At 40.2% G+C, this 15,525-nt stretch overlaps 1 protein-coding gene across 1 annotated transcript in view; it reads left to right on the forward strand.

Annotated features, from left to right (window-relative positions):
- Window positions 1-15,525, forward strand: part of VWF (von Willebrand factor) — a 171,899-nt gene that overhangs the window by 114,812 nt on the left and 41,562 nt on the right. Inside the window, 4 exon segments of the mRNA XM_030939152.1 lie at window positions 7,587-7,807; window positions 9,352-9,544; window positions 9,752-10,093; window positions 11,939-12,138. Coding sequence (XP_030795012.1) covers window positions 7,587-7,807; window positions 9,352-9,544; window positions 9,752-10,093; window positions 11,939-12,138 — 956 coding nt within the window.

Raw genomic sequence — 15,525 nt, forward strand, 5'->3', positions numbered from 1 at the left:
ATGTATCCTTTTAACTATTTTTAAGTATATATGCAGTGACATTAAGAAAATCCACATTGTGATGGAACCATCACCACCATCCATTGCCAGAACTCTTTTCATCTTGTAAAACTGAAATGCTTTATTCATTAGACAATGATACCCCATTTCCCTCTTCCTCCAGCCCCTGGCAACAACCATTTTGCTTTCTATCTCTGTGAATGAGACTACTCTAAGCACCTCTTTTGAGTGGAATTACACATTTTTCCTATTGGGACTGGCTTATTCCGCTTAGCATAATGTCTTCAAGGTTCATCCATGTTGTCATCCTTTGTGTTTGGTTGATTTTTTTTTTTTGTGGTGAAACATTTAACTCCCTTTTCCTTTCTTTTCTGTGTATTCTATAGCTATTTTCTTTATGGTTACCATGGGGATTACATTTAACATCCTAAAGTTATAACGCTGTACTTTGAATTTATACCAGCTCAACTTCGGTAACAGACAAAACCCTGCTCTTATGCAGCTGTATCCCCACACACTTTCAGTTATTGATGTCATAAAATCACATCTTTATACATTGTGCTTTCAAAAACATAGACATATGTATATTTTAATGCATTATTCTCTTAAATCATGTAGAAAACAAAAAGTGAAGTCACAAACTAAGATTACAGTACTATCCAGAACTTTTTGGGTTCCTTTTTATGATTTCAGTTTCTTTATTGAAATTTCCATTCTGTTCATACATCATTTTCTTGATTTTGTCTACATCTTCTTTTAGCTCTTTGATAATTGAGACAGTTGTTTTAAAGTCTTTCTTTAGTAAGTCTACCATCTTTCTGTTGATTTACTACGTGAGACAGATTCTGCCAATGCTGTTGTTGTCTAGGTGGGGAGACAGATTTTTGGTGCTTCTTACTCCACCATCTTCCCCCTGTCTCCCACCCGGTTTTTTTTTTTTTTTTTTTTTTTTTTGTGGCGGGGGGAATACTGTCTTGATCTGGTTTAGATATCAGTGTTAAAACTGGTTTCATTAATAGCTTTAAGACGTTTTCTCTCATTTTCAGTACTGTGGAACAATTTATGGAGCTTCAGGACTATCAGATCTTTGGAAGTTTAGGAAAATTTCCTTGTGAAATCATTTGGGGTTGGTATTTTGTTTTTTATGTCTTTTTTTTGGTGGAGTAACTTTATTTAATTCCTACTAACTTAGTCTAATTCTTCCATGTAAATTGGTATGCTTAAGATTTGTCTTTTTTCTACAGGAATTAATTTTTTTAATCTCCATTTTCCTAGAAATGTATCCATTTCATCTAGATTTTCACATTTATTCTATAGAGGTCTTCAAAGTAGTCTTTTTTTTAATTAAAATTTTATTTTTTGTTCATATATCTTCTAGGGTACAAGTAAAATTTTCACAGTAATCTTTTATAATATTAAAAATTCTGTTTAATGATTTTCCTTTGTCATTTCTTAATTTATATACATGTCTATTATCTTTTTTCTTGATCAAATTAACTCATGATTTGTCTTTCTGGATTTTTTTAAAAATCAGGATTTCAATTTGTTAATTATGTTTATTGTTTTTATATTCTCTGCCTTATTGATTTCTGCTTTTATTCTTGCTATTTTATGATTTCTTTCCTTGAATTTTCTTTTTGTTTACCTTTTGTGCTTTTCTGTTTAATTGGAACTGGGAATTTCATTCATTTTAATTGTTTTGTTTTTATTGACAGGAATGTTTACTGTTAGGAATTTTCCTAGGACCGCTTTATATGTATCACAGTGAGTCTGATATGCAGTATATTTATTATCATTATTTAAAAAAAAAATTCTGTACTATTGGTTTTTATTGCCCCCTTTACCCAGGATTTATATCATAAATTAAAAAAATTTCCAAGTGTAAAGATCTTTTTAAACAATAATTAAAAAGTTCTTAATCTTACGATACTCTAATAAGAGTATTTGTAATAGTTCTACTTTGTGGAAGTTACTGTTATTTTCTTCGTGATCCAATACATGATCAATTTTTGTGAAGTGTATTCTGTATTATCAGGGTGTAGAGTTTGAGATCCCTTGCTCTCTTCCTGCCCCTGCTCCATGAGAATTACATATTTTGATTTTAATGTTTATGTCTTCTATAGTCTTACTTACCTTTCTCCCGTTTTATCTATCTGGTTCTGAAAGGGATGTGTAAAAGTATCCTGTTACTAGGTTGTCTACCAATGTCTCCTTGCTTCTCCTATAGTTTTTGCTCTATGAAGATGGTTGCTGTGTTGTCTGGTGCGTAGATATTCACAGCTGTTGTGGCTTCCTTGTGAATTACACTGTTCAGAATGCTCTTATTAGTCACATTTAAGCTTTTTTTGGGCCAGAATTTTACTTTGTCTGATATCAGAACTGCATCCCTGTTTTCTTATTGTTTGATATCGTTTGCCTGTCCCTTTACTTTAGCCTTTCTGAAGTTTAGTTATTTAGCATATAGTTGGGTCTTGCGTTGGAGCTGAATTGAAACCTTTTCATTTTAGTAGGCAGGTTAAGCCCATTCTCACTTATTGCCATCTTGTGTTCGATCTTCCTTCATCATCATATTTTATAATTGTTATTTTTTCATTTATAAATGTGGTGATATGTCAAGTATTTGGTGTCTAGGAAGGTTTATGCTTTTGTTCCTGTCATTACCTAGGAAGTTATACCTTTCTAAAATGTCTTCAGGCCCATATTTTTACATCTAATCATTCATTTATCAGTTTGCCCGTTTTTAATAGCATTCAACTTCTCCCTATGGCTATACAACAATCAATGAGGTTGTTCTAAGTTTTCTTATTCCCTCCCCTCTCCTCCCATTGTCGAGTTCCATTATTTCTACTTTGTCACAGCATATAACATTTGCACATTAGTCTTCCATTCTTCCTTTTTTTTTAGTTTTAAATCTATGCCTATATAAATAAAAATGCTCACTTTAGTTGTTTTGATAACATTTCCTAGTCATCTCTTAGTTGGAGGAAACATTCTCTAGTAGATTTCTTTTTTCTTTTTTTTGAGACAGAGTCTTGCTATGTCGCCCAGGTTGGAGTGCAGTGGCATGATCTCTGCTCACTGCAAGCTCCACCTCCCCGGTTCACGCCATTCTCCTATCTCAGCCTCCTGAATAGCTGCGACTATGGGTGCCTGCCACCACACCTGGTTAATTTTTTGTTTTTTTGTTTTTTTGTTTTTTTTAGTACAGACGGGGTTGCACCATGTTAGCCAGGATGGTCTCTATCTCCTGACCTTGTGATCTGCCCGCCCCGGCCTCCCAAAGTGCTGGGATTACAGGCGTGAGCCACTGCACCCGGCCCTCTAGTAGATTTCTTTTTTTTTTTTTTTTTTTTTGAGACGGAGTCTCGCTCTGCTGCCCAGGCTGGAGTGCTGTGGACGGATCTCAGCTCACTGCAAGCTCCGCCTCCCAGGTTCACGCCATTCTCCTGCCTCAGCCTCCCGAGTAGCTGGGACTACAGGCGACTGCCACCTTGCCCGGCTAATTTTTTGTATTTTTTAGTAGAGACAGGGTTTCACCGTGTTAGCCAGGATGGTCTCGATCTCCTGACCTCGTGATCCACCCGTCTCGGCCTCCCAAAGTGCTGGGATTACAGGCTTGAGCCACCGCGCCCGGCCAGTAGATTTCTTAAGAAGGGCTTATGGGTACAGAATTCCATTAATTCCTATGTATTTAAAACTGTTTTTCTATAGTACTGATGCTAGAAGGCACCTTGGCTGAATACAGAATTCTTGATTCACACTTTCTTTCACTAAATTCCTGAAAAATGCTGCTCCATTGTTGTCTTGCTTTGCATATTGCTTTTGAAAAATTCTGATACCAATATAATTCTTTCGTCCTTATAAATTTGATCTTTTTTTCTGAAGGCCTGGAAAATTTTTTCTTTATGTTTGAAGTCTGATAGTGTCCTGTAATATGTCTCAGAGTTGACTGTTTTGGATTACTTTTCCCAGACATCTGGCTCATGACTGCCGTGCATAGATTTTGTTCTTTTTTGATTTCTAGAATGTTTTCGTGAGTTATATTCTTTAAGTGTTAGTTCTGTTTCGTTGTTTTGTTTTCTCTTTTAAGACTCCATTTTTCCTCCTGTCTTACATTTTCATTAGTGTCTCTTTGACCTTTATACTCCCTTCATTAACTCGTTTTCATTCTCTTGATTTTTTTTTGCTTTTCTCTGATGCTCTTTATTAAATTTTTATTTTGATGTCATCTTCCTTGCGTCCTTACAATTTAGTCTTTATTTCAAAGTTGACTTTGCACTTTTATTACCCACCCCACTAAGTTCACTAAGTTCTATTTTTGTTCTTGTCTTTGTTCATTTCTCTTCTTAGTTTTTGCAATTCTGATTCAAGGTGGTTTTCATTTTTTCAGATGTTCGAGTGTATTTAATTTAGTTTGAGTATTGTCTCAGGTTTTTTCTGTGTCATAGCATTTTGTTTTTTGTTTTTTCCTTTTTGTGGAATTTTCATTAGATGAGGAGTATTGGGTCTCATTTTCTGATCTTTTAAAGAAACGTTTATATACTTGCTTAATCTTCTGTTCATTTTGTGAATTTTGGGTTTTACAAGATTTCTGGTTCAATGACCCTCCCTTCTATCAGTATAGAAAAGTCATTTCCTTCGTGGTGTGTGTGTGTACATGTAGATACTGAACGGTTGCGTAGCTTCTGATTTTTCAGGTTTTTCTGGACCCTGACTTTCCCATTGGCTTTATTTTTATGTCTCCAGTCACTTTCCAAGTACCTTTCCATTTCTTTTTGCTCCCAGCCCCTTCGAAACTATGCTTTTCAGGTTGTCACTGAGTATTATGTGTGTTTTTAGCACCTGCTCTGGTCTGTCAGGATACTTTAAAGTATTTTTGCCCTTAGGATGGGCTTTTCTTTCTGATGGTGGTGGTGATTATATAGAAATTTTAGGCTTGCTGCCCACTCTCTTCTTCTCTCCTTTTCAGTTTTCCTTGGATTGTCCTTGCTCATGACAAAGGCTAACAGCTAGGGCATGAGAGATTTTTGCTGGGTGAGATTTGGTGTTTTTTATCTTTTACTTTACTTACAGCTATTTTAAAGATTGGGTATTTTTGGCCTGGTGCAGTGGCTCACGCCTGTAATCCCAGCACTTTGAGAGGCCAGGTCAGGCTGATCACGAGGTCAGGAGTCCGACACCAGCCTGGCCAACATGGTGAAATCCCATCTCTACTAAAAATACAAAAGTTAGCCAGGCATGGTGGCGCATGCCTGTAATTCCAGCTACTCGGCAGGCTGAGGCGGGAGAATCGCTTGAACCTGGGGAGGCGGAGGTTGCAGTGAGCCGAGATCGCGCCATTGCACTCCAGCCTGGGTGACAGAGTGAAACTCCTCTCGGAGAAAATAAATAAATAAATAAACAAACAAATAAATAAATAAATAAATAAAGTGTAGGTATTTTCTTGTTTTCTAGTTATGCTGAAGGCATGCTTTTTTTCATAGTAATTTAATTTGTTCTTACTTTTCTGCATTGTGTTCAGAGGATGTATATCTCCCTACATATTTCTTTGCCTTGTGGTTTATTTTATTCTCATGACCATTGGAGCTGGCTCCTTGACTTGACAATATTAATAGCTGGAGTATTAGGGCCCACTTTGGCTACCTGGATGTCTTTTTGAACATTTGACATTTTGCTAACAATTCACTTTAGTATCTGACATCATTACATTTTGACAGTCAGCCAAAAGTTTTAATATAATATTCAATCACAAATACTTGTATCGTCACTTGGAAAGATAATGGGTAAGAAGATGTTGAAGAAAAGGAGAGAGATGAGATAAAATGATTTCAGGAGATATTTATGAGTGATATACTTTACTCTGTGATAATATTTTATAACTACATTAACATTTTATTATATAACTCTAATGTATTAATTTTTAATTGGTTTGGCCTAACTTTCTCTATGTCCTGAACATTTGAATGTGCTTATATATATGGCTCATTAAAACTAATCACTAAACTGGAGTATAATGTGATGGTTTGTTGGGAGGTAATTTGGTATTCTGGAGATGGAAGGACCTCAAGTTTTAATATACCTACAGCACAGCAATTTACAAGCTATTGAATTTATTTTGTGGCTTATTTGTGAAGATTTGGAGATCTGTTTGTTAAACATGCACATGTGAGTCATGCACTATTAGGTAGGCATTTCATCTATATTGCAACTAATTCTCACAATAATATTAAAAGGTATCGATTATAGGCCTATTATGCAGAGGAGCTAGGAGAGGATCAGTGAAGTAAAGTAACTGATCCAAGGTCACAGTGCAAGCAAGTGAAACAGAAGCCAACCCCTAGTTTCTCTGGCTGTAAAGTACCCATTACACAGTCACAGTTCATCTTAGGGTGGGCAGAGCCATTCTCACTAACTTGCCTTATGTGAGCTAAAACCGTTTGTTTGCCTTGTGATTTATTTCATCCTTATGGCAGTTGGACTGACTCCTTGATGTGACAGTATCAACAGCTGCTTGTTCAGGATCACTTGCAGCATGGATGTTAGTAAGCCAGTAGCATTGAGTACTATCACTTGGAAATGACTGACTGTTCAAGGACATAGGGGATTTTGAGTAGAACTTCTGGGGAGGCTGCTTAGCTCTGATGGTGCTTCCAGACCCATCATTTGTCAGTGGATGTGCTGCTTGCCAGTCACCCCCATAGGGAGAGGTTGGCTCAGGCTTGGTTATGAGTGAGGGACATTAGTGGGACCTCCCTGCTCCACCGAATCTGTGTCTCAGCTCTTGGGCATGTATTCAGCTGCCGTTGTAGATGTGGTCATGGTTTGTCTGGAAAGCTTATCTCCAACTTTATTTAGGTCCAAGGTTAGCTTTCAAATCATTTATGGCGGTGGTGCTTTCAATGTGAGGATTTTTACCAAGTCATCTTATGTAGGTGCAAAATGATTAGTATTCACCAATAATGTTTTAATAGGAACCTTGAGAATTTGCCACTTATGTGAATGACTAAGGGTCAAATGAGGGAGCATTGAGACCCAACTATTTTTTTTTTTTTTTGGCTCTGGAAATATTTCTCCTGTGCAATCTCTTAAGGGATTAAGTCAACATGGTCACTTGTACCATTGCCTTAGTCACTTGGCAGTTGAAAGGACACGTGTGTTTAGGTGAATTTTTTTTAATGAGATCATGAGCTCATAGCTTGCTTAGCTTTTCTTAATTTCAACAAGTCATAACACCCCTGGAACTTAACTTTGTTTTCTGGGCCAAGGCATCTCTGTAGAATGGATTATTCACACTGTACATTTACATTTTTTAGAAGTGTGGTTCTATAATTTGCCACATTTTATGTTACATTCTCCAGGAAAACATTTAATAGCCAAGTGTTACTTACCTAAACCTCTCTACCTCTCAGAGCCTCCGTTTCCTAATTAGTAAAAAAGGAAGAAATTGGTCTATATGACGTCAAAGGGCCTGTTCCGGTCTCTACTGTATTTATCTGTGTGCAACTTGGTCACACCTGCCTGTCTGCATGTAGTAGGCATGGGGGTTTGGATAATGTCACATCCATCCTCTGCTTCTCCCCGTCCAGGCGTGTGCACAGGCAGCTCCACTCGGCACATCGTGACCTTTGATGGGCAGAATTTCAAGCTGACTGGCAGCTGTTCTTACGTCCTATTTCAAAACAAGGAGCAGGACCTGGAGGTGATTCTCCATAATGGTGCCTGCAGCCCTGCAGCAAGGCAGGGCTGCATGAAATCCATCGAGGTGAAGCACAGTGCCCTCTCTGTTGAGCTGCACAGTGACATGGAGGTGAGAAGTACTTTCTGTGGATCCCATGGCAAGGCAATAGAATGTCAGGGAAACCACAAAGACCAGGTGGCAGCTGGTTTTAGTTGGTGCCCTTGTTAGGAGCTCTGCCTCCTGCTTAACTAGAGGAGAGGAGTACCACTTTCTTAGAGGGGTTTATTGCCATCCCCTTGTCTTGGCCTGATTTCATGTTGTTCTGGGATCACTTTTAGATAGCATAAAATTGTGAATTTAGTGCCAGTTTCTGGCACTGGTAGAGAATTGGAATTGGCATCAGGATTGTTTACCCGGGAGGTATTATAAGTCCAATGCCTAAACCCTGTAAGCTTTCCAAAGGGAAACATTTACGGCCTAAATTAGGTCCTTTGAAAATATTTAAGGCCTACATAAAGCGTTGGCCTCCAAAATTTGAAAAGAAAACTGCAAAACTGATATATATCTATATATAATATATATAGATATATATCTATATATAATATATATAGATATATATCTATATATAATATATATAGATATATATCTATATATAATATATATAGATATATATCTATATATAATATATATAGATATATATCTATATATAATATATATAGATATATATATATATGATTAAATGCTCACAAAAGGTTACATTACGCCAACTTCTTATTCGTGTAGAGATCATAAATATTTCATTGTGTGAAAACAACTTGTAGGCTAGATTTTCTCACTTTGCAAGAATTCCTGAATTTGAACAATAATTGCAGAAAAATCTTAGCTAGTCATATATCAAGTGAGTAACTCATAGCCAAAAATTAAAAAATCAAGATGATAAAAAATCCTTCCAAAAATTTTACAGCAAAATTATATTCATCACGGAATGTGAGTACATTTTAATGTGTTTGATATGATGTATGGTGGGGGCTGCCCAAGAAAGAGCTTCTAGTGGCACACATGCACAAATAAAAGACTTAAAGTGGTCCCATTAAGACACTGGTGTCCAACCTTTTGGCTTCCCTGGGCCACACTGGAAGAAGAATTGTCCTGGGCCACACATAAAATGTGTTAACACAACGACAGCTGATGAGCTAAAAAAAAGTTTCGTGCATATTTTTCATGATATCCACCACCACAGAGAAGCAAAAACATCCTTGCATTCAAAGGGCGGGCTGGACATGGCTACTGGATGCTCCTGGAGACGCTGCTCTGACGAGTTGGCAATAAGGCGACTTTCCCAGCCTGTCTTAAAGGCATTGCCCTTCCCTCTTGAGTCGCATACACTCAAGGTTCCTATCTCTAGGCTTTCAGGTTCTTGGTGCATGGCCACCCGTACAGTATTATAACAGTCTGTCTTCTGGTCAAGCTCTGCAAAGTCAAGCTCTGTTTTCTAGTTAAGTTCTTCTTTATCTTAGAAGAGCTGCTGACAGATATCAACGTTCGTGCGTAGTGTTGCGGTTGAGTGTGATGAATGTGCAGGGACTCTCAGTAACTTCACTAAAATCCCAAGGGTGAAGTTGTAGGATTCCTCATTGCTGGGACTACCAATGAGCTCTTTCTTCTTTGTGCAGGTGACAGTGAATGGGAGACTGGTCTCTGTTCCTTATGTGGGTGGGAACATGGAAGTCAACGTTTATGGTGCCATCATGCATGAGATCAGATTCAACCATCTTGGCCACATCTTCACGTTCACTCCTCAAAACAATGAGTTCCAACTGCAACTCAGCCCCAAGACTTTTGCTTCAAAGACGTATGGTCTCTGTGGTAAGAACATTTTCTTAACTCTTTTCCTCCCGCTATACATTTGTAAACCTTACTTGCTCTACTCTGAGGCTCTTGGATGCTGATATTTCAGGGTCTTAGTAGCAAGGGTCAGATTCTGGTGAGGATGAAGAAAGGCCCGTCTCTGACATCAATGTTTTTGTACCTAGGGCCTCTCAGTTTATCTTTTCTTTTGGTTTGTTTCTGTAGGGATCTGTGATGAGAATGGAGCCAATGACTTCATGCTGAGGGATGGTACAGTCACCACAGACTGGAAAGCACTTGTTCAGGAATGGACTGTGCAGCGCCCAGGGCAGACATGCCGGCCCATTCTGGAAGAGCAGTGTCTTGTCCCCAACAGCTCCCAGTGCCAGGTCCTCCTCTCAGCACTGTTTGCTGAATGCCACAAGGTCCTGGCTCCAGCCACATTCTATGCCATCTGCCAGCAGGACAGTTGCCACCGGGAGCAAGTGTGTGAGGTGATCGCCTCGTATGCCCACCTCTGTCGGACCAATGGGATCTGCGTTGACTGGAGGACACCTGATTTCTGTGGTGAGTCTCCAAGTTATCTCTAAAAATCCTGGAGACGAACTAACTGGGCTTGCGCAGCCTCTCTGTGCCCCAGATTCTTTATCTGGCTAATAAGGCTGAAAATCCCTGTATTTCGTATGACCTGGGATTCCAGTTAGGATCAAGTAAGATCAAAGAGAGATACATATATATGTGTGTGTGTGTGTGTGTGTGTATGTATATGTGTATATATGTGTATGTATATGTGTATATATGTGTATGTATAGGTGTGTATATGTGTATATATATACACACACACTCTGCATGTAGAATTTTTATGTAAATTAATGCCTGATCCTTTCCATTAGTATTTCTACAATTCAGACAAATGCAATTTTAATGTGTTAGACACATATAGGCATCTGTAAAGTGCTGTGTAACCAGTCACATTGAATTTGAAATTCCACCAAGCTTAAAGTGTAGTCCACGCCTGAGCAGGATTTTGAAGTGTCAGTAGAATCATTCGGTTGCCAAGAATCTCCTTAATTATAAACACTGCAGGATTGCTAGTGCACAAAGCCCCTCCCCAAGGTCAGCTTCCCTACCTGGACTTGGCATTTATTTAAAGTACAGGGGAAACTGAAATGAATCGGATATGGCTCCTGTCCCTCGGGGTGCTGGAGTGAAAAGAAGACTGAACTTGAAATCCTCAGTTGTCAAATATAATCGTCAACTATTTTTTTTGAGGGAAATCAGTATGTACATGCATGTTGGAGCCTCAGAGTTTATCATCATAGAACTGTCAGCAGCTCTGAGCTGGGTCTGGAGGACTTGGGCATTCTAGTCCCAGCTCAGCTGGTAGATGGACTGTTCTCTTAGTCTTTCTGGACCTCAGTGTCTGCATCCTAGAATGACATAGCTGGCCTGGATAACGTGTAGGTTCCTTTGGGTTCTGATTTTCTGAGGCCATGTGGATGATACTGCCTCCTCCCAATCAGCCTGCAAATCAAGCGGCAAATGTTACTTTCTAAGTTACTGGAAGCACTTTCTCTGTGTACTGATTTCTTTGTGTACCTCCTGGTTATTTACTGTGCACACAGAGGGAAATCTTTGGTGCTCCAAATCCTTGGAAACTTCCTCCATCTCCTGCCTGCCTTGGTGCCTTGAGAATGTGAGGAAGTTGTTGAGCAAATCAGAATGAGGGAAGTGAATCACCTTGTAGCTTCTTTCCCAAGGCCATTCTTCATAGATGTGGATTCCTAATTTACAGATGCTTTTGAAGCTTAAAATACATCTGTATTCAAAAAAGGACCACAAAACCATACAAGTTTGCATCATTTGGTAGGACTAGATTTGGCTGCAAGTAGCAGAGAATTAAAATTTTCTGTCGTATAGCTGATTGGAGGCAGTGGCTCCAGCTGATTCTGGGCCTCAAACTGGATTCTGTCTCTTTGCTCTGTCTTCAGTTAGGTGTGGTCTTTTTCTTCATGGTCTAAGATGGAGCTCTAGCCATCACATTCATGCTCCAAGCAGGAAGCTGAGGGAAGGAGGAAAGAGGGGCAAGGAGCATGCATAGCTGTTTTTTAAAATGGACCCCTGGAGGCTGCCATGGGATACTATACTTTCTCTTACAGTTCATTGGTCAGAACTAGTCACATGACTGCACTTAGCTGCAAGAAAGGTTGGGAAATATAGTCCTCATTCTGGTGGTCATATGCCCAGCCTAAAGTTCTGTTTCTATGGAAGATGGGGAGGATGAAGATTGGTGGAAAATAGCCATCTCTGCCCTGGCAAGTGTGTCTGATGATTAACTATATTGAATCAGCTGTGCCCGTTTCACTCTGGCTGGTGAGGGCCTTTGTGAGTGACTTCCTTCTCTGTCTACAGCTATGTCATGCCCACCATCCCTGGTCTACAACCCCTGTGAGCGTGGCTGTCCCCGGCACTGCGATGGCAACGTGAGCTCCTGTGGGGACCATCCCTCAGAAGGCTGTTTCTGTCCTCCAAATAAAGTCATGTTGGAAGGCAGCTGTGTCCCTGAAGAGGCCTGCACTCAGTGCATTGGTGAGGATGGAGTCCAGCACCAGGTAGGAGCTTGGGCCTTTCACCTCCCATGGGGCTGCTTCCCTTTTGGGTCAAAAGGGAGACGTGTTCGCCAAAGATTGGCCTCTTCCAACTGTGGCAGCAGGGTTGACTCTTTACGGGGATCATTAGGGACAGGGAGGCAGTATTGTGTAATGGCTCTGCGTTCAGATAGCTCTTGGTTCAAATCCTGTATCTGTCATGTATTATCTGAGAGATTAAATATCCAAGTGTTGTTACCACATTATTACTGTTACTGTGATTACTATTGTCTTTATTATTGTAGTCATTTAAGCAGAATGATATAGGAACCCAGGAGGGAAAGGGAAAATAATGTTTTGTGTGATAATGTCTGACATTGTTAAGAGAGATTGTGTACCTTGATTGTGCTAAACACAATACGTTCATTATCTCAGTGTTTCTCAAAGGTGTATTAACAGTTACTTGTGGTCAAGTGAGTTTAAAGAACACTAGCTAATCATAGTTAAACAGGTTTCTTTATTGCAGAACTCTTTTTTTTTTTTTTTTTTTTTTTTTTTTTTGAGACGGAGTCTCGCTCTGTCGTCCGGGCTGGAGTGCAGTGGCCGGATCTCAGCTCACTGCAAGCTCCGCCTCCCGGGTTTACGCCATTCTCCTGCCTCAGCCTCCGGAGTAGCTGGGACTACAGGCGCCCACCACCTCGCCCAGCTAGATTTTTGTATTTTTTTAGTAGAGACGGGGTTTCACCGTGTTAGCCAGGATGGTCTCGAACTCCTGACCTTGTGATCCGCCCGTCTCGGCCTCCCAAAGTGCTGGGATTACAGGCTTGAGCCACCGCGCCCGGCCCAGAACTCTTTTAGAGTTTTTAAGATACTACTGTACCTTGCAGATATTTAAGAGAGTTTTTGTTTCTCAAACTTATTTGATCATGGAGAGAGTGTGTGTGTGTGTGTGTGTGTGTGTGTGTGTGTGTGTGTGTGTGTGTGTGTATCCCTTGGGACTGGGATTCCACAGAGTACACTAGTGTGTCCTGTATCACTCATAAATACAAAAATCCTATGAAGAAACTAAGACCTAAAGAGCTTAGTAAGTTGCCTATGGACACAATTTATAAGTAATGGAGTTGGTCTCAGAATTTGAAGCTCTCTGTGACACCAAAGATCTGGCTCTTTCCACAATATGGAATGGCCCTTTTGCTGCATCTTTTTTGGGCTGATTTGCTTGTGAGTCATTGAGTCATCAATTTTTTTTTTTTAAAGCTCTTTAGGAGGTATTGAATGTATTTTGAAAGGATATTTACCAAACTCCTCTGTCTTGGCCTAAAATGGCTGTCATCTCTCTTCAAAGTTGACTCTGTGTATATTTGTAGGATCTGGGGCAGCGTGTGTCTGTGCACATGTGAACGTGCACATGTGAATGTGTGCAGTGGCCCTGTCCTGTACCCTTGGCCCCAGTGATACTACAGACCATGGTAGAGGTAGAAGCATATTTGGCTTCTAGGAAAGGAGAATGTGTTCTGTGATCATGGACTGCACTCAAGACCTAACGTCTTCATCCCCAAGGAGGACCATTCTTGCTAAGTGGACCAAGTAGAGTGACTTACCACTATGTTCAACCACGAATAGGAGAACTCATGGTAAATGTAGCTAACCAGCCTGCAGAATAATGAAAACAACATTTCAGTAACTACACTATGCTGTCCCTGATGTTGTAAGCCAGGATAGGGACCATTTTATATGATTCTCCCTGAAGTTCTGTAGGGTCATAATTGCATATCCTATTGAATGGATAAGACTGAGGCTCAATGCCATGAGGTGATAAAGCTGGGATTTATGTTCATAGCATCAGTCATAGTGTCCTAGCCCTGCCATTGACCTCATTGGAACTGTGAGCTGAACTCTGGGCTAAGTCATGTTCACTGGAACATGGGTATCCATTAGGGCCATTACTTGTAGTCACTTACAGTGATCTCATGTGCTCTAGTTTAGTTGTTGGGCTTTATCCTAGTGGATCCAATTTGTCCTCACTGTGGAATAGGTGAGCTAAAGTCCTACTCTACTGCCATATTTCAACTTGCCAAGTTAAGTAATTGCCTGTTCTGTGATACTCCCTAAATGAGTTGACAAAACATTATACTTCTCTTCCTGATTTGCATAGCTCCTGAGCTCCTGCAGGGCTTGAATGATGTTGACCAATTTACATATGTGGCTAGCAACCTGTGGTAATTTCAGACTGGTTTTACTAGTAGTGGCAAAATGCTCGCTCTCAGAAGGAGACAGAAATGATCTTTTCCTTGGTGTTCTGTGATGAGAAGTGAGCTCAAGTTTGCAGCGTTTCTGGCTGCATGAGTGTCAAATGTCTGCAAGGTCCTGAGAGAAGGAGGCTTGTGAACTTTATCTTAGTGTCTCCAAACTCCTGCCCTTTGCTTCTCCTCTCCGGCCCTATTTTCCCCTTTCACTGCCCGCCTCATCTTCCGTCTAACACATTAGAATATGTATTCCAGTTGTGTAAAGGGTCCATCCAAATATTTCGGATGTAGAAACTGTCTTATAAATGTATTTTAAAGTCAGGTGAAATAAAATTGGTTAATTGAAAACTTTGAAAAGAACACAGCCACTTTTAGTGATTTCAGAAAATATATAGTTTAAATGGATGAAAACAAACATCATATCCAGCCATGTGCATTTTCAACTTTGACTTTCAAAGCAGAGAAAGAATAAAAACCTAATACGAAGAACATTTCCGTTAAATAAGCTTTTTTTTTAACTGAAAAATGAAGCCCAGAACACCTTTTATTCAGGGAAACAAACTAGGGTATAAAACTATTGTAGTAATTTCAGAAGAGCAAAATATTCACTCGTTTCCATAGATCTTGTTTATTTAGATCGTGTCTACAGAGGTGAGCCTTTGCAGCAGGCTCAGAAGGGACCAAGAACCTGCACTGGCTGTCCTTGGCTCAGTGGAGCTGCTGGTGGTGGTGGGTGCTATACCGGCAGGCACAAGCTTAGCAGGAACCATGTCCGTGGCCCAGAAGCCTCCTTCCCCCTCCCTTAGTCTCTGCTGTCCCTAGCTGGGCTCAGTGTTTGCATTTCATTTGCATCTCTCATCAAATTGGCTGGTGGTGGGTGGTGCATGATGAATTGCTTGTGTCCTCCTTTGACCTTGTGCCTTGAAAATGTCAGTTTTCCCCACCGTATTCTCTGCAGGCCGCTCTTTTGTCACCTTGATTCAAACGTTAACTCCTGCTGGCTCTCATACCTGTCATGGCCTGGTGGTATTCCCGCCGGGCCCTGGAACCTGGCGATGGCAACAGGTCTGCCTGCAGTTGGCCTGGGGTTGTGCAGCAGCACCATCTGCTGGCCGCATCGCCGCATAGCCTGGCCAGGCCTGGAGAGCCGCTACACTTGCTTTTA

Source organism: Rhinopithecus roxellana, chromosome 10 (genome assembly GCF_007565055.1).
Source record: "Rhinopithecus roxellana isolate Shanxi Qingling chromosome 10, ASM756505v1, whole genome shotgun sequence".
Taxonomy (NCBI): domain Eukaryota; kingdom Metazoa; phylum Chordata; class Mammalia; order Primates; family Cercopithecidae; genus Rhinopithecus; species Rhinopithecus roxellana.